Source organism: Lissotriton vulgaris, chromosome 9, assembly GCF_964263255.1.
Source record: "Lissotriton vulgaris chromosome 9, aLisVul1.2, whole genome shotgun sequence".
NCBI classification, from domain to species: Eukaryota; Metazoa; Chordata; class Amphibia; order Caudata; family Salamandridae; genus Lissotriton; species Lissotriton vulgaris.
Genome location: NC_141697.1, coordinates 1,145,403,105 through 1,145,426,955, shown reverse-complemented (window position 1 = coordinate 1,145,426,955; position 23,851 = coordinate 1,145,403,105). Strand labels below are relative to the sequence as shown.

Genomic DNA, 23,851 nt, shown 5'->3' with positions numbered 1-23,851 from the left:
CTGGCTTTCTTTTTCCATAATGCTTCTTCTACTCTCATGATGCACTCGGCATCCCATGTCCCTGAGACAGGCCATCTAAACTTCTCTTCTAAGTGCTTGGTATAATCCACCCACAAGTCTAAATACAACACAGCGTCTAAGCCGTGCTTCTGGTACATAAAATACCCTGGAGTGTCCCTCGGCGGGACCGGAACTGCTTCTTAGAGTATCCCTTTCCTCTTTCCTATCTGAAGTAATTTAGAGAACAGCGGCATTCCTACCTTTGCTCGAACACAATAGACACAGTAATGAAAAGCAAACAGTCATTCATACCACGACATAAAACACATTAAAACATGTTGAATAGATACTGGCTAGTACATATAAACAAAATACTGGGAATCACGAGAAATAATACTTGAAGGTTTGAATCACTGAATTACTAGATGTACTGCTAAACAGTACAGACCGGTCCCATAAAGAGACACGTCATACCGCGCTCACCTAAGTGAACACGTACGGACCAGGACTGTGTACCCAGACCTGTCTTGACCGGACACAAACCAATGCACCCGTCTAGATGCGTCCCTAGCAACGGTACTCACCGGGAGCAATACTTGAACTTGAACTTGAAGGCCTCGGACTGGACTGGACTTCTACTGGTACTGCTACTACGCATGCGCCTCAGCACGGTACGTCGGAACAGGTGGGCCTCTGGATACCTCGGACACTGTTACTCTCGGCTGGGCTCTGGTCGGGATCCTCCGCACTCCTCACCGCCTCGTCTGGATGTCGACCGCAGTCTCCGTCACCTCCGTAGGCTTGAGGGAGATACAGGAAAACCTGCAGATGCGCATGGATGTCCGTCACAGCTGTGGCAGGGGACAAGGCCTGCGACGCATCACCGGCGCGTGGGGTGGGGGAGGGGTTCCTATTCGGGCGCCAAATTATGTGGTAAATATTTTACCTAATCTATTTTTCTGTATAATTATCATTACAAGACAGCTCATAAAAATAAGAGGCAGAGTCCGTGGTATCTGAGTCTTAAGGGGTTTAATGGAAAAACCTCGAGGTTGGAGATCATGTTCCGTCACCACGAGGGTTCGGGAAGGGGATAGTCAACGTTTTATTAACATTACACATTATATATAGAAGAATAACGTCATTGAATTCAATACAGTAGGCGTAATAGGTGAAAAAGAGAAGATAAGAACACATGTGCATAACAGGAGGCGTGAAAGAAGGCGTGTAATAGGCGTACACGGAGGCGTGCACTGTACATGTCAGAGAAACGTCACAAGAAGCATCACATGTGGGTGGGTGCATAGAGAAAGTTGCAGAATCAGCAGAAAATGCGGATGCGTGCGCAACTAGCATGACGTGACATGGATGTGTAACTGGGAGGAACTTTAACACTAGTAGAAGAGACAGAAGTCTGGGATGTCAGAACGACCTGGACCTATAGCATATCTGGTATCTTATGTTTGGAAGACGTATTATCTGAAGTAGAAGGTCTCTCGGGCAGAGGCTAATCTATACTGAATACTAGTGCGTGCATATATGTCTACGTGTCTACGTGCAGGGGCCATGGACCTACTATGCTAACGGGAGCTGTAAATTACTTGCATGGAGACAGGAAAGCTTGCTCTTTGCTCTGCAGCCAGGGAGATGTTTACCTAAATCACTAGACAGGAATGTATTTTCGAGGAGGCGGAACAGATAACTTGAAGGCAAAATACGGTTTTGGCAGGCAGGCCAGGTTGAGCCAGGCACCGCTTCGCTTGGCAGGAAGTAAGGCAGAGGTCAGGGATACGTGTCCATGCTGCAGCTTTCAGAGACAGGAGGCAGAAAGGGCTTTGAGACAGAAATCAGGGCCTAGCTCGGCAGGGCCAGGAAAAACGAAAAAGTATACCATATAAAGACGTTGGCATGGTATGGTTAGGAACTGAATTATCGATCCATTCATGGTGGATCTGAAAGAGGACAGGTTAACGTTGGACGCAAATGTATTTGCGTCTTCATATCTGGTCATGGAGGGAAATTACATGTACTTGAAGCACGTACATGGAGCCGTTGGGGTACACGATAGGGGACACACTTGACCATAAAAATTTCAATTACCTCATTCGCAGAAGGCACTTACTCATTTCAGTATTCACAGACGTTAGTATTCCTAACTTTAGGACTCCTAAATGCCTTCTGTGAATACCGAAAGTCTTAAAATTAGGATTTTTCTCAATTTAGTAGTAGTAAAGTTTGGACTCCTAACTTTAGGACTCCTAAATGCCTTCTGTGAATACCGAAATGAGTAAGTGCATTCTGTGAATACCGAAATGAGTAAGTGCATTCTGTGAATACCAAAATAGTAGTAAGTTTAGGATTGAGTCTTAAGTTCATTCTGTGAATCGGGCCCAATGTTCGAGTTGGAGACAGGTCAATTTCTTCAATATGGAAAGATTAATCAAGTAGCAAGAGAGATATAGACTTCCACCCCAGATGACTTGCAAATATCAAGGACCCCTGTAGTTAAATACAATTCCTGGGACAGGGTAAAACATGCAATGGAAAACAACAATCCCAGGCAATATACAGCAAATGCAGTGTGAAAAAAGAGTTCAAAGAAAAATTATTAACCATACATTTTAATTATCTCAACAGATTGTGTTTGTACTTAAAAACAACAGTCTATCACTTTCATTAATACATATAAAATTCATTACAAAAATGAACAATTTAATATAGATAATAATGGTTTCTTTGACGCGCGTTTCGACACTGAAGGTGTCTTCGTCAGGAAATTACCATCAAACAAAACAATTTAAAAAATCAAAGAAAGTAGGACAGAATCCCGTTCTTGTGGTTATTTTTGTTAAAACATGATGACTGGGGTGCAGAATCGTTTCCTGAAGCGAAGTGCTTTGGTGTTATTGTCGGTTATTAAAAGAATCAAATGTATAGAAGGAACATTCCGTTAAGTTTCAAAATGAACACGTGATATGTGTTCATTAATCAAATTAGTAAGTGCTCTGGCATATATAACAATTTTGCGCGTAAAGATAAACGCGGATCTAAATAACAGTTTCGAAGAGACGCGGTAATGGCGAAGGCACAGATGGAACAGCTTGTGCTGGCTCCTGGGAATAATGTGCAATCTTTGGGGGCAGGAAAGCCTCCTATGGTCTGCTGATACGAAGTTGATGCCGGTTTCACTAAAGACCACCCCAGTTGAACCTGCGGAAACCAGGGTGTTACAGGTTATGTTATATATAGCGCAGAAGAGGCACTTCATCGTGCACCTGTATAGAACGTTGCGAGAGGATCTGACCAATGCACCCCTTACGGTCAAGGATAGGTGGGAGGGGACACTTAGGGAGCCCTTGCCTGAAAAACACTGGAATAAAGTAAACAAAGGGGTCAAAGCTGTCAACTCGAATGTCGGGTTTAAATTAGTCCAATATAACTTCGTTCACCAGGCATACCTCACCCCCAAAACACTTAACAGAATCTTTCCGACCAGATCTGATAGCTGCCCTTGATGCGGGCTGCTGCCTCAAATTTTATTCATATGGTTTGTACACGCCCGATGCTTTCTCTGTATTGGACCTCAGTTTTGGGGGAAATACTGTAGGCGACTGGATGGTCCATTGCCAAAGGTATACAAGAGGTGCTGATGGGTCTCTTGCCTGCTCCAAAGCAAAATAAACTGAGCAGGAGGTTTGTAATGCTTGGGTTGGCATTGGCCAAACAGCGAATTGCTAGATCATGGATGGGCACTGCTCCTAAGAAGATTAAGTTGTGGTTGAAAGATTTGGGTGAATGCGCAGTGGCGGAAGCAGTAAGAATGAAGAGAGTGAGACAGGATGAGAAATTGGAGGATGATTTGCGGGTGTGGGCGACCATGCTGGCAGTCATAAAGGACTTACAAACTCCGACAAAAGCATCCCCTATACGCAATCCTCCACAGGACGGACAATGATGCATTATATCTCACTAGACATTGCGGTAGCAATATAGTGAATGCCCAGACCTAAATGGGCTTTGAGTACTGTAAAAGGGAGTTGGCACTGAAAAGTTGTTGGTAATCTGAGATTGGGAAGGGATGAGATCTGGTTAGTTGGGTACTTATATAGTTATCCTAGATGCAAAAAACAAGGTGGCGTAGTGCAACGTATATATGCCTACTGTAATGTTGTTTAACAATGTACGTGTACTGTACTAGTAATTGTAATAATTGCATACAGATGTGTAAATTAAATGATGTAAGTTCCTTGAATGCCAAGAAAGAAACAATAAAAAAAATTAAAAAAATAAACAGCTATTTGCTGCCCAGCAACCGAGCAACAGATGGCTGCATGCAGCCAGCAGCATTTCTGAGATCCACCACACTGTTTCAGGAGGCATGTTCAGTGCAGGAGCACATGACGGGAGGAACAGTGTTGTGCGGAAGAGAGGAAGAGGCAGGATTGGCCACGTATTGTAATCATTCCAATTGGTTGCAGCATCTATGGTATTTCTACAGCATCTGTGGGGAAGTAATGTTTCCTATATTCTGCTTGGATGTGTTGGAATCATTCCCATTGGCTGCAGTATCTGTGCTATTCCTATTGCCTGCAGCATCCTTTAAGAAGTAACTTTTCCTATTGGCTTCAGCACCTGTAAAATTCCATTGGCTGCAGCATCTGCGGGGAAGCAACCTTTACTGTAAATGAAGATTGAGGTAGGACTGAGTGTATTCTTCTGTGGGTTGGTTTAAAACTTTTCATATTGGCTTCAGGATCCCTAAGGAAATAATCCTTGTCTCACAGGGGAGCTGAGAAAGGATTAGATTAGGCTGTGCAAATCTGGTAGTTTGGTGCAATTGGAGACAATACAGTTGGTTTCCATGTGTTTGCTTCCGGACAACAGCGAATACACAAAAGTGAAGCTATACCCAAGGTGCACAAGGTATGCAATATTCCGTTGGCAAAATGGGGTCATCTCAAAAAACAATTAGACCGATTGTGTACAGACAAGATCATTGATCCCATTGAATCTTCTAAATGGCACAGTCCCATTGTTTTGGACAGAAAATGCGATGGAAATTTACACGTGTGTGGATTTAAGGGACTTGAACGAGTGTATCTGGATAAACAGATATCCGGTACCCCATTGCTTTCCGCATTGGATTTGTCATGTGGTTATCACCAGGTACAATTACATCTTGACTCTAAGTACCTGACATACTTCATAACACCCAAAGGGGCATTCCAATGTGTATGCATGTCATTTGGGCTGCCTCTGCCTCAATAGTTGTCAGAGAATCACGCAGGGTGCTTTAAGTGGGTTGTCCAATGTCATGTGTTTTCAGTATGACATATTGGTGTGAGGGTCAATCAGGAAACATCATTATTCTATTTTGGATAAGGTGTTGATGAAATTGAAAAAGGCTGGTTTAACGATAAGTGTTGACAAATGCAGATTTAGGGAAAAAGAAGTTGAATATTTAGGACACACATTGTCCCCTCAAGGTGTAAATCCCAAAATGAAGTTAGTAGAGGCATTTGAGAGAGGAACAGTTGAAGACCTTTTTAGTACTGGCACCATAATATTTTAAATTTGTTAGGCATTGTTCTGAGAAGGTACATGTGCTATGGTCCCTAATGAAGAAAGGGGTCAGGTATTGAGTGGCCGATGACGGTCAAGCTTCTTTTGTGGAAATATAGAAAGCAATCATTGATGCAGGGGTTCTCAAACCTTTTGATACTAATGTTACCATACTGGTAACAGATGCTAGTGCATATGGTCTGGGTGCAGTCTTGATGCAGGTGGACAAAGGAAAGGAAGAGGTGGTAGCATTTTCATCACGTACGCTTAAGGGTGTGGAAGCAACATATTGCACCATTGAGAAAGAGGGCGGGTGCAGTGATTTCAGTTTGCACGTGTGGGGTTCGCAGTTCAAATTACGTATGGGCCACAGACCTTTGATTGATTTTTTCATCACCAAGGGTGTGGGGAAAGCTACTCCATGCACAGCTAAGTGGTTGTATCACCTCCAGCATTATACTTTTAGTATAAAGTATGTTCCAGGCTCCAGAAATGTGAATGCTGCTTGTGTGTCTCACATGCCTGTGGATGATGGTACGCAATATGAAGAGGATGAGTGGATGGTGACAGACGTCAGTGATGTGTGTAAGGGAGCTATTTGGGAGGAGGAGAGGAAGGCGACATTGTCAAAGGATCTGGTTATGCAAGCATTGATTGGAAATTACAAAGTACTGATAGTTGAGTCAAGAAAAGAGAGCGGAGTTCAGTGAGCATGTCCCTGTGTGGGTCGAACTATCTGTGGTGAGAGCTATTGTTAGGAGGAGTGACAGTCTAGCAGTTCCAGAGTGGTTGCTTCAAAGAATGTTAAAGTTATTGCATGAAGGACAAAGTGTCACATCGGCCATCAAGAGGAAAGCATGTAATGATTTCTGGTGACGGGCATGGACAATCATGTTGAGACATATGTGAGGGATTGTGTGCCTTGCATGTGTAGTGACAAAACACACAGGATTTCCGAAACATCTGTTGAATCAGTGGCATTTCCCAGTAGAACTTAAGAAAGAGTTGATGTGGATATATGCGGTCCGTTCAAATGTTTTGGCTATGAAAATAGATAGTCTTGATGGATTATTTTTCCAAATGTCCAGAGGTTGCATTCATGAAGAAGGTGAAAACAGCTAACGTGGTCTCCTTTTGTGAAAAGATTTTCAGGCATGAGGATTGCCCAGAGGTAATTGTTTTGGACAATGGTCTACAATTTGTGGTAGAAACGTTTACCTCTTTTCTTAAGAAAGAAGGAATAAGCACTTTAAGACCACAAATTATAATCCCCATAAGAACAGATTAGTTGAGCGCTTCAACAGAGTGCTGGGGAGAACATTTCTGCACGCTAGAGGGATTGGACTGGTAAATGTTGACGTTAAAAGTACCTCATGTAAAATGTTTAGTAGAAATCCTACTTTAACATGGACCGGCTTTGTGATACATATTTTAAAGAGTTCAAAAGTGAACTTTGCAGATGTTTCCCAAGCGAGACTACATTGTTCAATTTTAATATTATATCTCAATTGTTTCCTGTGCAACTGCTAACTCTACTAAATGGAATTTGTTTTTTGGGCTTTGTCACTGTAAGGACGTTTTCCATTTAGCAGTAACAAGTCATACTTTTAAAGACCATGCACCCTACATCATTCAGCATTAAGGCTTACTATACAGTGACATACTACTATTTGAAAGGAAGTTTTAGACGTGTGAAAATTAGTTATTTTGACAGGGTTAAATTGACTTTTAAAACTGCATAGATAGGTTACAGTTATAGGTCTGCAGTCATGCTTGTCAAAGATACTCTAGTGGTGGCGCAATGCGTGCTGCAGTCCACTAGTGACATTTATCTTATAGGTCCTAGGTAACACCTTGTACAATTTACTAGTTACTTATAGGTAAATTAAATAGGTCAATTAGCAGTATACCCAAATTTGACATGTTTTTAGGAATCAGAGCGATGGGGCTGTGTTAACGCAGCCTCAGGGCTGGCCGAAATTGACTTAGAAAACTGCATAGATAGGCTACAATGATAGGCCTACAGTCATGATTGTCACTGTACTATTTTTTTAGTTAGGCATTTTTTGATTACATGAGGCCTAACTAAAGCTTCCATAGTGTAGACCTCAAAATATACAGGGCCTGTTCTGATGAGAAGAAAGGTTGGTATTACAGAAAAAAGGGCTTCTTGGTATGGGAATTACAGGGGTGGAGTTCTGAGTTGGCTATTAGGTTTGCAATCATTATTTTTTTAAGTTTAACTATGACTAGATCGTACAGCTTTACAACTGTTGATTCGGAATTAGGACTTAGTGAAGTTCAAAATTCACCATGGTAATATGAGCAACGTTAACACAATTCACTTTTCATAAACACTGAAAATGTTGCTGCTATCCCACCGTCATCCATTTCAGTGGGCAAGAGAAGGCCATTTCTACATTTATGTATTTGCAAATACCTCGATTTATGAGTGGAAGCAGGTCAGAAAAGGTATATTTACCCTCAAGTACCACTTGTCATGCACAATAGCTTGGTGTATTATTCTGTGTGAGTAAATGTCATACGGGGTGGTGGAATGGTATTCACACATTTGTCAATGACCCTTTATTATCCTGGAAACAGTTGCAGATTTAACCTGCTATGGCCAATTATTTGCAAGGATTGGGATGGGAATGGACTATGTTACAAATGAACAACTTTAGTGAGATTGTAAGCAAAGGAGCTTCTCATCAGAAAAACGTGGATTTCATGTTAAAAAAATAAGTTAAAGTGCAATTATGCTCATGTAAAGGTGTTTTGGAAGTACTCCTAGAAAGGTTTGTGAATCCTGCAATTCATAAATCTGCATCCAAGTGAAGGTATAAAGAGTGTAAAATGCCAGTTGGAGATTTACAAATATTTTTGTGAATTAAGGGCCTGATAACGATGGCGGTGAACCCGCCACGGACAGGCTGCCAGTGGCTGGTGCACCGCCATCGTAAGGCCCTTCCCAGACCACCAGATAAGGATATCGGGTGAAATTCTGGCTGCCACGGGTCCGACAGAAGCAATCGTTACGACTGCCTGTCGGACTCACCCCGTATCCCTAGAATGGTGGCGGTGCCTAGCAGGCACCGTCCCCTACATCAGGATGCTGCATCCAGACAGCCTTTCCATGGCGGTTCCCCCAACATGAAAAGTTTGACAGAGATGGACTTTGGGGGCCAGTTGTGGGCCCCCTTGTGCAGGGGTTGATTGTTTGTGTATTTGCCCCCTACATTTCCCTGCACCATGTGACAGTCACCTCATGAGGCCTGCCACGTAGTGCAGGGAAATGCTTTTCTAACATTGCAGCAGGTGCTGCAGCCAGCAGCCCCCACCGCAATGTTAAACATGCAACATGTGGCTGCCATGGTGGCAGCCGCATTGTAATTCTACTTGTGGGACCGCCGCCTTATGGGCGGCCGGTCCCAATCCCCAGGACGATGGTGGACGTCTGCCATCTTAATGACCCCCTATGTTCTGTATTTTGATGAGTATTTCTGTAGGCATCCTCTAATATGTCATGTACCAGCACATTTAACAACTGCTTCCAAACTCCCTTATTGTTTGTGGAAGTTAAAGATTGCTTTTCTTCTGTGGGATTATAAATAGCTCTAAATAGGCAGGTTCACTTGTCATGTGTGAAAGTGATTCATAATATCAGGTATCTCATGTGTTAGAATACATCTGGTAATAGGCATTTCAAGTTTGGGGTGGTATAAAAACCACTGCTGGCCAGTTTGATGTTTGACTGTAACTGGGAAAAAGTAATACAGGAATACCCCAATATTAAATCTCCTATTTTCCTGACCCCAGCATTGTTCCATTGTGTTCAGTTTATAATTTCACTCTCAATTGTTATCTTTTTATTGTTCAGTGTTGACTAAAATTGAGTGTTACCTATTTTTGCAATAAATCTTTGTTTCCAAGATCATAGTGCTTCAGCTGTCTTCGATACATTTTTTGACATAGCTTGTCTTAAACATTTGCCTACAGCTGATAAGGATAGAAGATTGTTGGAGCTTCATAGATATATTTCTATCATAGCAATGTTAGGTCAGAATTGCAATCCATTTCTGCAGTTAACCATTGGACATCAACATTGATTGAGGATTGCTTGTGGGAATAGACCAATATCATTCTGTCCTGTGCTTATAATGGTGCCGGTGTTCCATGGAAAGCCAGGTTTTTCTCTTAGTTTAAATGAATTTGGAGCTTAAGAGTCTTACTTAAGCTTCAGATGTGTCTGGGAAGCCCAAAAGTCTCTCTTGCTTAAAACCAACCACCACAATTAGAAATGCCGGCTACCTCGTGGAAATCACTTTGCCTTCAGCATACAGATCAATTCAAGGAAGCCGGGCATGCAGAAAATAATTTTACCCATTTGGCATTTGTGTTCACTTTACAAACACTATCCCACTGGAGGAATTTGTGGCAAAAAAGGAAACAAATCAAAGCCCCTGTCACGTAGGGAGGTTTCTCTCTGCAGGTGTGGTCCATTGTAAGTTTTCCCTTCCCAGGTTTCCCATATTGTGCATGGTTGAACCAGGTAGGAAAATTGAGTTTTGCTTTCCCAACCAAAAATAAGATGAGAGCAACTGTCACAGTATCTTGGCGGCCTAGCAGCACAAAACTATAAGGTCAAGGGTTTAGAATGGAACAGCCAGCTTAGGCTCTGCTTTTGAAAATCCAGTGGTTCCCCACCTATAAATAAGTTATAGAACCACAAGGTTGACACATGCAATGTTTGCTGTTTTACAGCACATGCCTCTATATAAGGGTCTAAGTTATCAAGTCATTTGATATCTTATAGAGGTGGCTTCTGTGGAATAATACTTGGAGGATAGATATTTATTAAAGGTAAGGTAATTTTAACTAATGATAATTAAGTCAAAAGTGGATTGCACTCTTGGACCAGAGTTTATCATCTTGTGACATAGAACATTAAGAAGCTTAAAGTATGATGTTGTTATGTTAAGTCCATATTATAAAGTTACAAAATTGAATATGACAGTTTTAATACTTCAGGGCTGGATGTTTCTACATCAGAGGCATAGACAATAATGTTTTCTATGTATGCAGCTTCTTTTATTTGAGTTATGTTCTATGCAGGTCCTGTTGTTGCACAGTTCACAGAACAGTGTTTTATGTTACAGAATAACCAACAACAGGGACATTGGGCAATTGTATGTCCCCTGCTTACGGTCCAACTATTCTGAGGCTGTACTATTTGCAGAAATAGTTACTTTTGGGATTTTTCATAGCTCAAATACTTTTGTGATGAAACTGTCTTCAAGATTCGCCCTTATTATTTTGAACTGCAAGAACTGCCATGAAACCATAATGGGGTGCCTGGAACTGGGCACTGTGAAGCTTTCTTTTGCTTCATTTATAATTATGTGAAGGATGGGCAGCTCCTCTTAGTAGCCATAGTGTTGGTAGGTGGTTTATTAGTAGGTGCAGGTAGGCATCTACAGCTAATATTAACACCACAATAACAAATACGTTCCAGTCAAGTTTTAACAAATAAATATTTGCTCAATCTTTGATTCATTTAAAATTGATTGAACCCTTGGTAGCTTCGCTGACAAGCAGTTAGATTTCGCTTAGGAGATAGGTGTGTAAAACATTTGATATCACCAAAACAGTAAATAATTCAAACGAAACACACAATAAAAATCTAACTATAATGTATCACAATAGAGAATGTTTTTATCTTCCAAATTACACAAAAATGACAAAAATCCATTGCCGGGAACCGGAGATATGAATTTTTAAATATTAAATGCAACAATGTGTTTTCTAGTGCCAAAAAGTCAAAAGCGACAACTGCAGCTATCTGGTTACACTGGACCGGGACCAAGTCAAAGTTTCAGGCAAACCATGATGGAGAGCGGGTTGGATACAAGTGGTTGGTGCCAGTCAAGAGTTTACCCTTGCACTTATGCGTTTTTTGGGAGCTTTTTCTCTTGACATCAAGTGATCGGCTTCAGCAATCCTGACTTTGGTTCAACAACGGTGGCCTGCTGCAGCGTGATGCCTCGGTGACTATTGGAGGTCTTTGTCTTTGCCGTCGAAGTAGAAGAGCTCCGTAGCTTTTAGAGGGGCAAACCGCATGGTCAGGACCAGTTGCGGTTCACATTATAGAACAAGGGGACACCACAATTTACGAGAACCTAGGATGATATATTTAAAAAAAAGAGCGGTTCAATAAGACCAAATGGTCTCAAGACTGTTAAAAACACCAAGGGTCTTACGCAATTTTTTGAGGACCCAACAATACATAATTCTCAGAAGGCAGGTATAAACTCAGGACAGTACTTGACTTTGTAATGCAATTAATGTATTCAATGTATATATCTTTTTGAGATTTTATTTGTATATAATGTGATAAGGTGCTCACAATTACATGAAGGAAACATGCAGTGGTAAGTGAAATCATTAACAACATGTAGGATAAAAAAAAATGCTTAGACTCTTTTAGTTCTTTATATAAGAAAAGGGTGTCAAATTGATCTGTGATTGACGATGTTTTGCTCTCATCAAATTGAGATTATCATCAGGACAAGATGTGTGAGCACCTAGTATCTATAAAATAAAAATAACAGGTTCAGGAATTGGAAAGCCGGGTGGAACTCTCATAAAGAATGATTCTATATTAGTAAACACTTGCCTAGAGGGTAAATTAATACATTTGTATTGTGTATAGTTTTGTGCAAGTAGAAAGAGAAGAAGAAGAGGGAGAAGATGTTACCCTCAGGGTATGGTAAGGTGCCCCGAGGTGGGCTTTCAGTCAGACTAAGCCAAGGGGCTTAGTGAACTCAACAGAAGGGTAGGACTCAGTATATGTATCAGAAGAGGATGAAGAACAAGGGGTATATTCACTTGCCCAGTGGGCAGATTCTGATATATACAATTACTTATTATATGGGCTCATGAGAGAAATGAGGGACATGACTTAGTCGAGTTATGTTTTGCTCGGCTAGCTTTCCGAGGCGTTCGGGAATCATGGGGTCCGATTCACAGAATGAATTTAAGACTCAATCCTAAACCTACTACTATTTTGGTATTCACAGAATGCACTTACTACTTTTGGCATTCACAGATGGAATTTACTACTTTTGGTATTCACAGAAGTTAGGATTTTGTCTTAAGATTGTCTTAAGACAAACTTAAGACAGACTTAAGATAGACTTAAGACAGACTTAAGACAAACTTAAGACAGACTTAAGACAGACTTAAGACAACTTAAGACAACATCCTAACTTAAGTCTGTCTTAAGTCTGTCTTAAGTCTGTCTTAACTTTGTCTTAAGACAAACTTAAGACAAAATCCTAACTTCTGTGAATACCAAAAGTAGTAAGTTTGTTCTGTGAATACCAAAAGTAGTAAGTTCATTCTGTGAATGCCAAAAGTAGTAAGTGCATTCTGTGAATACCAAAATAGTAGTAAGTTTAGGATTGAGTCTTAAATTCATTCTGTGAATCGGGCCCCATGATTCCCGATCGCCTCGGAAAGCTAGCCGAGCAAAACATAACTCGACACAAGACTGTATCTCGGCCCTCGCAGCTCCTCATTGGAATCAACACAGTGTGATGCAAAGCTTCATGTCAAAAACATAAGATAACATTTTTAGCAGGACTAAACTGGTTCCTGCACTCATGGTCAACCTGACCATGTGACTTTGTGCCAGTCTAGTGCAATCAGATAACCACAGCTTTGTGCTTTTGAGAGCTATTTCTAACTAGTTTAATTTAATTTTTAAAATGTACTCAATTTGTTTGAGATTTTATTTGTGTTGTTTGTTAGTTTGTTATTGTTTGCTTGCTGCATAAAAATATTTACAGATTTCCTCTAAATTAATCCTGACTGCTTGTGTGCCATGATATGTTAATTTAGTGACTTTCATGGTTCACCTTGACAAGGATTTTGGTACCTGCTTGAGTGGGGTTCACATCCCCCTCAGCCAATGGCCCAATTTCTTAAAAGAGGTTTGAAGGTGGTATTCTCACAACCTGCCTGGTGATAGGAGATATGTAGATCTTTATAATTAGCATCTTAATACAAGACACAACTACACAAATACGTTTGGAAAATATGATTGCTTGTCCTGTTTCCTGTCTATATCATTGAATTGCTTGACTAATTTGCTTTCTCTGTTGGGAAATGTATCATGTGGCTCAGGATTGTAGCTCTCCTGATCACTGACACATAAACAGGATGATTTATTAATTAGATGATGCATAGTAAATATGTTGTTTGCAGTACTACTGCTCAAACTGTACTGCTAGAACACAAGCATAGTTGTGTAATATCAAATTAATAATCTGATTCCATTAAAATTCAGCGGTACAAAAGGGGGTTGTGATGGACGGAGCATCTGAACCAATCAAACACTCACACCCAGTCAACAAATCTGGGTTTAATCCATCACCGTTCTTTAGCCCACTCTGCCACCCCAATTCAGACATGGCCATATGCAAATCAGTCTGACCCTGTGCCTCATGGGAACAGTCCAGCCCGAACAGCCATGCCATGCCTTCCCTGGACCGGAAGCACGCTTCCGAGGACCGGTTTCTGGCATTTCAGCCGTCTTCAGCCCAGCTTGCTTGAATCCAGTGGCAAAGTGAGCAAGGGACTCACGTCTGAGCATAACCTGCCAACTTATGGCGAACAAAGCGGTACAAAAGGGGGTGGTGATGGACGGAGCATCTGAACCAATCAAACACTCACACCCAGTCAACAGATCTGGGTTTAATCCATCACCGTCCCTTGCTCACTTGGCCACTGGATTCAAGATAGCCTGGCTGATGAGGATTATGAATCCAAAACCGGTCCCAGGATGCTTGTTTCCGGTCCAGGGAAGACATGGCTTGGCAGTTTGGGCTGGACTGTTCCCATGAGGCACAGGGTCAGACTGATTTGCATATGGCCATGTCCGAACTGGGGTGGCAGAGTGAGCTAAAGAATGGTGATGGATTAAAGCCAGATCAGTTGACTGGGGGTGAGCGTTTGATTTGCTCAAACGCTCCGTCCATCATCCCCTTTTGTATCGCTCCATTAAAATTCAAGCATAATTATTTTTAGCATGTTTTTTTTTCAATTTGGAAAATGGCCCTCCCTGAACGGTCACCCCAAACCATTCTCCTCGTCACTTTCTAAACCTTATGTGTGTTGGCTTTAGGACTCTGGCACTTTACCAGTGCCAACGAGTGCTAAAGTACTTGTGCTCTCCCTAAACATGGTAACATTGGTCTATAAACAATTGCCATATTTACTTTACTTGTAAATCCCTTGTAAAGTGGTACACCATAAACACAAAGCATGTAAATTAAATGCTATTAGTTGGCCTGTAGCTCTGATTGTGCCATCCACAGACTTGAAATATGTCTCAGACCTGTCACTACAGGGCCTGTGTGTGCAGTTTTACTGCCACTTCAACTTGGCATTTAAACCCCTTTGCCAAGCCTTAAACTCCCCTTTAAGAACACCTAAGCCACCCCTAAGGTAGGCCCTAGGTAGGTAGGCAATAGGACAGGGTGTAGTGTAAGTAAAAGGTAGGACATGTTTTGCATATCCTGGTAGTGAAACACCACTAAATTAGTTTTTCACTACTGTGAGGCCTACTCCTCTCAAAGGTTAACATTGGGAATTTCTTAAAACACAGTTAAGCTGTAATTCCCGATAAGAAAGGAGTAGCTGTGTCATGTTTTATATATTTGGAATGGTAATGACAAATCCTCTTTACTTATAAAGTTAGATTTGACATTACTATTTTAGAAATGCTACTTTCAGAAAGTGCACATGTCTCTGCTCTTACAGCTCTATGTGCCTGCAGTGTCCAATACACATCTGAGGTGGGCAACAGCTACACTTCGCATTTTCCCTCTAGACAGTCACAAAAACAGGAGGATTAGATGTGTCTGAGTACTCATCTGCATTTTGATGGCTCTTACTAGACAGGAAGGGAGGGAGGGGCTGACACTACTGAATAGGCAGGGTCCTGTCCCCACACCAAGGACTGGTTACCCCACAGGTAGTCCGGAGCGATGGCTGGGAATACAGAGCTTCTGTGTACTTCAAAGAACCTTCTTTGAATTCATCCCCCCACTTGGGAGGTACAATTGAATATAAGTGCTCAATCTCTGCTCCCACCAAATCCGGCACTTTTGGATTGTAAAGAATCTCTGTCAGAAGAACTGCTGTACTGCTGCTGCTCTGAAATAACTGATTTTCTGGTGTGCTGCTGTGCTGTCTCCTGCTCCTTGAACCTACTAAGGCAAAGCTGGTCTCTTCCATGAACCCAGCATTAACTACAAAGGCTTCTTGGCCTGCTTCCGGTTGCTTGAGACTCAGGGATATCAAAGTCTCTACCCCTGCTCCTGTGCCTGGTTTACTGGAAGTGGGCCCAGATACTTGCACCTGAGAAATCAATGTATCTCCAGTGTGCTTGGAGCAGAACCGGTGCATCGACCCTGTATCATGAATTGAATCAGCGCATTATATTAAGAACTAATGCATCGCATCCGGAACCAACTCATCATAGCCACTGCATGAAGAAGATCAACACATTGCCCATCCAGTGTGAATTAACCTGCTGTATCGCCTTTGGAACCGCCGCACACAGAACCGCCACATCGCATCTGGAACCACCACTTCGAACCAACTTATCGCTGCCACTGAGTGGAAAAGACCGACGCATCACCCCTCCATTGTGGATTAACCTTGCACATGGCATTTGGAACAGCCGCACTTAGAACCGGCACTTCACTGAACAGACCAGACGCATCACCACAGTTGCGTAGAGAAATCCAGACAACTACTCAACTGCGTAGGGATCATCAACGCATCACGTGCTACGACAAAGATTAAAGTACTTGCTCAGCAGGCCCTGCGTGGGTCCTATAGCCAGCCTAGGCATTATCGTTGGCTTGAACAATAGATGGCCAGATAAGCCCCATTATTGCTTATTGTTTTGAAGTGCTAGAACTCTTTTTATTCCTTAAAAAATCATATCTTGACTTCTACTTATTGGATTTTTGTTGTTTTGGTCTTGATTTTTATATACAATTATTATACAATTATTGTCTGTTTTTCTAAACATGTGTGGAGTGTTCTGTGGTGTTTCATTGTTACTGTGTGTGTGTTGCACAAAGACTGTACACATTGCCTCTTTACATAAGGCTGCCTGCTCTTTGCCAAGCTACCGGAGGGTGAGCACAGGTTGTCTTTTAGTGTGCAACTTACTTGCCCTGACTAGTATTGTGGTTCCTGTTTGGAGAGGAGGCAGACCTCTGCCAATCAGAAACCCAGTTTCGAACACTACAGTTTTGAAAATGAGAAATTATCCATCTGGCAATATTTTAAGATTAAAACACTGGACAAGAAAGCTGTACAGCACAATTTCTTAAAGTTTTGTATTTTAGCTCTGAATGACAGAAATGACATGTCTACCAATTGTTGCGCTTCTATTATTGGCAGTTTCAAATGAATTGATAAGATGGTCTCATTACATTGCATGTAATGCACTTAAACCTTCTTTGGGCAGAGCTTGGCGCACGTTAGTCTCTCAATACATTGTAATTGAATGTTTAGAAATGGCAAGATGCATTAAATCGTATTGGGTTAATGAACCTATTGACCATTACTTACCCATATGATTTCAAAAACTTTTTGGAAAACAATCAAATTCATGTTGACATTTCTATATGCTCTTTATAGTCCTTTTTCCCTATTTCTTTGTATTATGTGCAGTATACACAAATTTGCCAAGAATAAAAAAATATTCTCAGTGAAAAACCAAATGTATTAATTTAATTTCATAGGCGTTTCAAATGATTTTTTTGTTCAATCTAATCTTTTTCATCCCAATTTGCAATACTTTTAGAGCTTTCGTATGCTTGGATCTTTAACGAGTATCCATCGTTTGTACAAGAAGATCGGCGCAGATTTGTTTCTCAGGAAACTGGGCATCTGTACATAGCAAAGGTAGAGCCTTCGGATGTTGGCAATTACACATGCGTTGTGACCAGCACTGTGACAAGCAGCCGTGTGCTTGGATCTCCAACACCCTTAGTTCTTCGTACTGATGGTAAGGCATAATCCAAATTATATGGTAATTGTAAAGTAATGCTTAAACTAGAAGCCTCATTGCCTTTTATTGTAATTGAGTTCATAAATATTGTTTGAAGGCAGAAGATGCATCTAGGATTGCCAATAATTCCAAAGTTAAAGTACAAGTTTGGTATTTGCAAATATGGGTTTTCTAAGAAAACAAAGCCAAGTTCTCAAAGGCAAATGTACATGGGGAGATCTTCACCCCGATACATTATCTACAAAATACGAATTTAAAGATACTACCAGTAACTTTGAAGCAATATTTTAGGTATACCTCCTTCAAATGTAATTCCACATAGTGCGAAGAGGACAAGAATAGTGTGGAATATGTATCATGTGACAAAAATATAATGTACTAAATATTGTTTACCAAATAATGAAAAATCTGTGCTTAAAGGAAAAATATTTGTCAATTGCTGTTTGGGCCACAATTGACTTATTAACTGATATTTTTTAATTGTATATTCTGACATATTAATGTAGTTAGAGATGTCCACCTATTCAATTTTAAACTACGGATTGCAGACAAAAGGGAAAAATACATCAACTGAGGAAAATGTCACGTTTGACTATTTGTCTAAAGATATATATTTTCGATCTAGATTTTTATATGGTTTAAATACTTTTAGAATGTGCTATCTATTGATATCAGCAATAAGCTGAGGTGTTACAGTTATTTCTTCTTTCATTAATTTGTACTTTTCTTTTAGGTAGAGATCACTGTGTGGGTAACCCTATCCTCTGTCTCAATTGGTTGTTTACCTGTGAGTGGCAATTTGTGCTGTGTGACGTATTCCAAGGCTTGCTGGACATGATCTGAGCCTGTTTGGGCACCAGTACAACTGGACTAGATTGTGCATATTTTTCAAATTGCAGCTGACTTATCATCTGTGTTTTTATATTTGTTAGTACTTTGCTGTGCCCTGCCTTAAATTCCCGTTCTTTCATTCACCCTCCCCTGCCACTCCCACATTCACATAAAAAATGATTACTAATGGTGAAGTTCTCAACACATAAGACGCAGGACAAGCATATACTTTTTGTGAAGTGCATTTATGAGAATTTGAATATGAACTAGTTCTACAGGGGTATTACTCATACACGTAAATCCCTTTATACATTGCAACTAATTGATTCATGTATTCAGTGTAGTAATCAAATACAAAACGCTATTAATTGAGGTAAGCAAATGACATGTTCTTCATAAATGTAATACCCTAGTTGAACATACATTCCTTATCACTGGATAACAAATACAATCGTTTTTCTTCCCCTAGATAGCTTGTGGGCAATGTTCGACAGGTAGGAATATCTTATTTCCGTCATATCACCATTGATTTGACTTGTTACCAGATTACGGTTGAATGATCGTACCTGTAGATCTTGATGTTTAATTCCTATTCAGAGTAATCTGTGGGAGACAGGGTGATGATCTGATTAATTATTTTCAGATTTTAATTCCTGGCAAGTCTTCAAAATGCATAGTGCTAAAAATGAGGTCTCTAGCTGGCAGAGGTTTGCACCCTGTCCAAGTAGGGACTACCACTCTTGTCAGGGTAAGCCAAAAACACACCAGGATTACCTGTGCTCACCCTCTTGTTGCTTGGCACACAGCAAGCAGTCTTACTCCTAGAGGTGTAGTGAGGTCCGTAGAATGCAGTCGCGAGGCCTGTGTGGGTAGGTCCAGCAACCCCCAGCACTAATGACCACACATGCACTCAGGTTATCTTGTGTGGGCATGAAGACCACGACCTGTCCCACCCATTTATTATATAGCCTCTGGCCATGCCTGGCCAGAGGATGTGCAAACATTAGTTCTGGGGCATCAGATTCATCACAGGTGTGGGGCTATGATGGCTTTTACATCCGTCCCCAACTTGGTGATGATCTTGGCTGATGGATGCAGAATGCAAAGTTTCTGAGTCTCTGACATGATGGTGGGTTAGGCCTGAGGTGATAGCGATGGTGACTGTAGTGTCCTCTCACCTCCTCCAGGTCTGCCTACTATGCGAAACAGTGTCTGGACTGGCCCCTGAAGTATTTGGGCTGGGGCTGTATTGTTGTGGTCAGCCTCACTTCGGTTTTTGGGTGTTTGTGGGATTCCCATGTTTCATCTTCCTCTTCTGTTTCTGATTCAGGTGGTTCATGAAAATCCACTCAGCGGAACCAAGATACATTCCTGGTGACTAGTTCACTAATCATTTTAGCTGTAACCATGATACCACTGACACAGGTAATAGTCCAAACACCAGGTTCAAACAGCATTTGGAACTTCCATCCCGGTCGACAGTCTCCTAGTGACACTTAATCCCCAATAAGATTTTCTGGGTCCTGGCTCTCTGCTTCCTGCCTGCGTGCTCATTGGTTCAAGTGCATTGAGTCTGGGTAATCACAGGGTCATATGGTGTTGTAGCTGTTTCTGGATTAACAGGGATAGTGTCCCACCGGTGTCCACTGAGCATGAGAGACCAAGGAGTGCACTGGGTGGTAGGTACAGTGTGGTGTTCATCAGTACTCAAAAATCTTTAAATACTGACTGCAGGGTTGGTCCCCTCTACCATTGCAATTTTTAGAGCTTTGATGAGTACTTGCATGAATCGTTCTACCTCCCCATTCGCTTAAGGCCATTGGAGTGTGATGCGGTAGTGGCGTATTCAGAGTTTCTGAGTAGCTTTCTGGATTCAGCCCCTTGGAATGGTGGATGATTGTCAGTTTTAGGTTCTTCTTGCAGGTCGAACAGTGCAAAGGCCCTTTCTAAGGTAGGGCCTACATTGGTGAATGCTGTTGGTTCAACTGTCTCAACAAAGGGGTACTTTGAGTCACCACACACTATAACAATGTTGACCTCTCGTCTTGGAAACTTCCAAAGACAAGGCTCACTTTGGTCCAGGGTCCAGTGCAGGGCTCAGTGGCCAGGACGGGTGCCAGCACTTCTTGGGAACTGGTGAGCTGGCATGAGGAACATTGTCTTACTACGTCATCGATAACCAGATCTTTTCCCTCATCTGGGCCTTCCTTTTGGCTGTTCCTTGATGTCCCCAATGGGCAAGATCAGGTTTTTGGCATTGTAGGTCTTTTGGGATCACCAGGCGCTGCTGTCTCAGAAACAGGCAGTCTGTTGTATCAATTAACTTGTCTTGAACTTCTCCGGACCTTGGCATCTCTTAGGGAGTTGCACCACGACCCGTACTGTAAGGCCTTCCACAACATTACCATGACTGGGTCTACAGACATGGCCACTCTGATGTCATAAAGGCTGAGTGCTCGTGGGCAGTTGTTTCTAGATATTACGCTATTATGCTTCACAGTGGCCACTGTGCTGTCATCGTGTTCCTCCGTGGGGTGAGGTGGATGGTGGGAAAGGAAATCAGCTGGGTTCTTAGACCCCGGTCGGTACATGACCTCCATTTGATAGCATTGCAATTGGATAGCTCACTGCTCAATCCAAGCGGAGGGTATGGAGCAGGCCCACAGAACAAAGCAATGAGGGGTTGGTGGTCGATGATCACCCTGAATGGTGTTCTGCAGAGGTATAGGTGGAAGTCTCTGCACACGCACTTGATGGTGAGCGCTTATTGCTCTATTTGGGACTATCTTGCTTCAGTAGGTGTCAGTAACTTGTTGCCAATAGCTAGCAGGCCCGTTTCTGAGGTTCTAGTTCTTGGGTGAGTACAGCTCCCAGGCCCACTGAGCTGGCATCAACCAGTAGCTCATTCTGCTTCTCGGTGTTAAAGTAGGCCATGATAGCTTTGCTTAGTAGGGCCAACTTCACTGTCTGGAATGCAATTTCTTCTTTTGGACCCCACTGCCAGGGGACATTAGCCTTGGTTAGTGCTCTCAGCAGCTCAGCTATGGTGGCTAAGTAGGAAATGGATCTCCCACAATAGCTGGCCATGCCAGCTATGGAATTCTAATACCGTTGTTGGGGCGGGGGGTTGTTGCATAGCTTGAGACTTCCGGAGATCAATCTGTACGCCATCCTAATTAAACACATAGCTGAAGAACTTGATGGAGTTTTGAAAGTTTTTCTCTCTGTCTAAGGTGAAATTGTGCTCCCACATCCATTCAGTGTGGCAGGCAGGCATTTGTGGTGCTCTTTCACGGGCATGGAGTAAATCAGAATGTCATCACTTACATTCATAACGCCTTGGAGGCCAGACAATGTTTCCCTGATGGCATCTTGGAAGACTTCGGCTACTGACTAGATGCCAATTTTAATGTCTTGTACCTGAGCAGCCCAAGGGGCTTTGAAAACGTAGTGGTGCATCTGCTTTCCTTAGAAAGGAGCAATTGATGATATCCTGCATTGAGAGCCAGTTTGGAAAATCAGCACTGCAGGTTGAGGTCTGCGATTATGTCATCCATTGTGGGTGTTATGTGCCTCTCCCCCTTAATGGCTTAGCTGGGGAGGTTCATGTCAATGTAGAGGTAGATTTTTCCTGGCTGATTTGGTTTCTCTGCTATGACTATCAGGGAAACCCATGGGGGATATTGTCTCAATGACCCCTTAGCTCTACAGTTTGTCTAGCTCTTTCTCAACCAGTGGCCACAGATGAAAAGGCACATGCCGGTAGCGAAGGGCAACTGGTTTGATGGACTTGTCTATGTGGAGTTTGATAGGTGGAGCTTTAGGCATCAGAGGCCCTTAAAGAGTCCAGGAAATTGGTCCAGGAGAAATCTGAGCTGGCAAGCTGTCACGTTCTGGATGAAGGACACTAGGCCCAGCTCTTCGCCTGTGTGGCTCCCTATGATAGTGTTGGCTTCTCTGTCAACTACGTGGAATGCTGTAGTCACTTCTTGATCTTCTGCCTTCATCTGTACCAGCATCCATCCTTTCAAAGGTAGCAGGACCTGGTGGCTGTAGGTCAAGGGCGGTCTTGGTTGGAGGCATCAGTTTTGTTTGATGCCCATGATGTTCAAAGTGTCACTGAAGTCAATGAGCGCGTTGACATTAGAACTGGCGATTTGAACTACGCATGTGGGTTGTGGCCGCTGGTGTTGCTTCTGGCCATTACTGAATGAGATGAGAAAGACTTCCTCATAATTTTCCTCCTGTGAGGGGTCTTCTTGGTAGTGCCGTAGCTTTGTTGCAGCTTGGAGGTACTCTGTGGCTCTGGATCATCTAGTGTCAACTGCGGTATGGCTCTGTTCGGGGGCTCGCCTCCCCTTAACTCTTCTACCTCTGGGTCCTCTTCTGTACACAATGGCAAAATGGTTGATTTCACCCCAGTTTGAGCACATGCAACCCTGTGTGAAACAGTCATCAAGAGGATTCAGTTCCCCAACACATTACTTGCAGCATTGGTCTGGCTGATGAGTGGCTTAATTTCCTGGTTTGCTTGCTCTTCCTCCTACGTGAATTGCGTCTGCATGCTCCATTTGCACTATTAGGGTCTTGACTAGCTGCTGTGTAATGACTGCACCTTGGACAGCTGATATGTCATTGAATATGGCCATGATGAGGATGTCATCTAGGCTGATCTCAGGTTGCCTTAGTATAAGTCCTCTAAGGGTCTTGTTTCTGCACGCTTGAATGATCTGTGTCCTTATCTCTTTTGGTTGGTCGTCTCCTATGCATGTGCTAGCTGGCACCCACTAGCCTGACTTGGCGAAGCTTAAAGCTTTCAAATTCAGGATTGTGTTGTGGATGAAAATGTGCATTGATTGTGCTCACATCAGTGTTGTAGTCAGTGGCGGCCCCTTTGTTTGGGATGTGCTAAAACAGTTTGTACATTTTCTCACTAGCGTAATGGACCATCGGTTTCCGGGTGACAATTAAGTTGTTTTCTAGCCTTCCAACCAACATTTCCCTTCGAAGCAGGAGCAGGGTCTGAAAGTTCACTAAATGGTGGTAATAGCCTGACTAGGGTATGTTGTGAGGCAAGGGGATCGTGTGGCTGTGTTTGTGGAGGTACAGCATTGATTTCATCAGCAATTATTGTTCTATTTAGTAATGCTGTGAGGTATTGTTAAACATGTATAGCCTTGCTTCACCCTCACCTTCTTTATTCTTTCTTTTTCCTTTTTTGTCTTGCTCTCCCAAGCATTGTTGGGATATGTTATCAGACAGCGTAGCGGTGGAGGATATAAATAAGCTTATAGCATCAAGAGAGGGATGGAGAGCTGTATATTTAAAGAGGTTCTACACCTATGCTCCTCCTAGAATAAT

The 23,851-nt window shown here is 42.3% G+C and overlaps 1 protein-coding gene across 1 annotated transcript in view; it reads left to right on the top strand.

Annotated features, from left to right (window-relative positions):
• Positions 1 to 23,851, top strand: part of LOC147692934 (contactin-3-like) — an 830,755-nt gene that overhangs the window by 526,440 nt on the left and 280,464 nt on the right. The window contains exon 6 of the mRNA XM_086939195.1: positions 17,453 to 17,656. Coding sequence (XP_086795321.1) covers positions 17,453 to 17,656 — 204 coding nt within the window. The remainder of the gene's footprint in view (positions 1 to 17,452; positions 17,657 to 23,851) is intronic.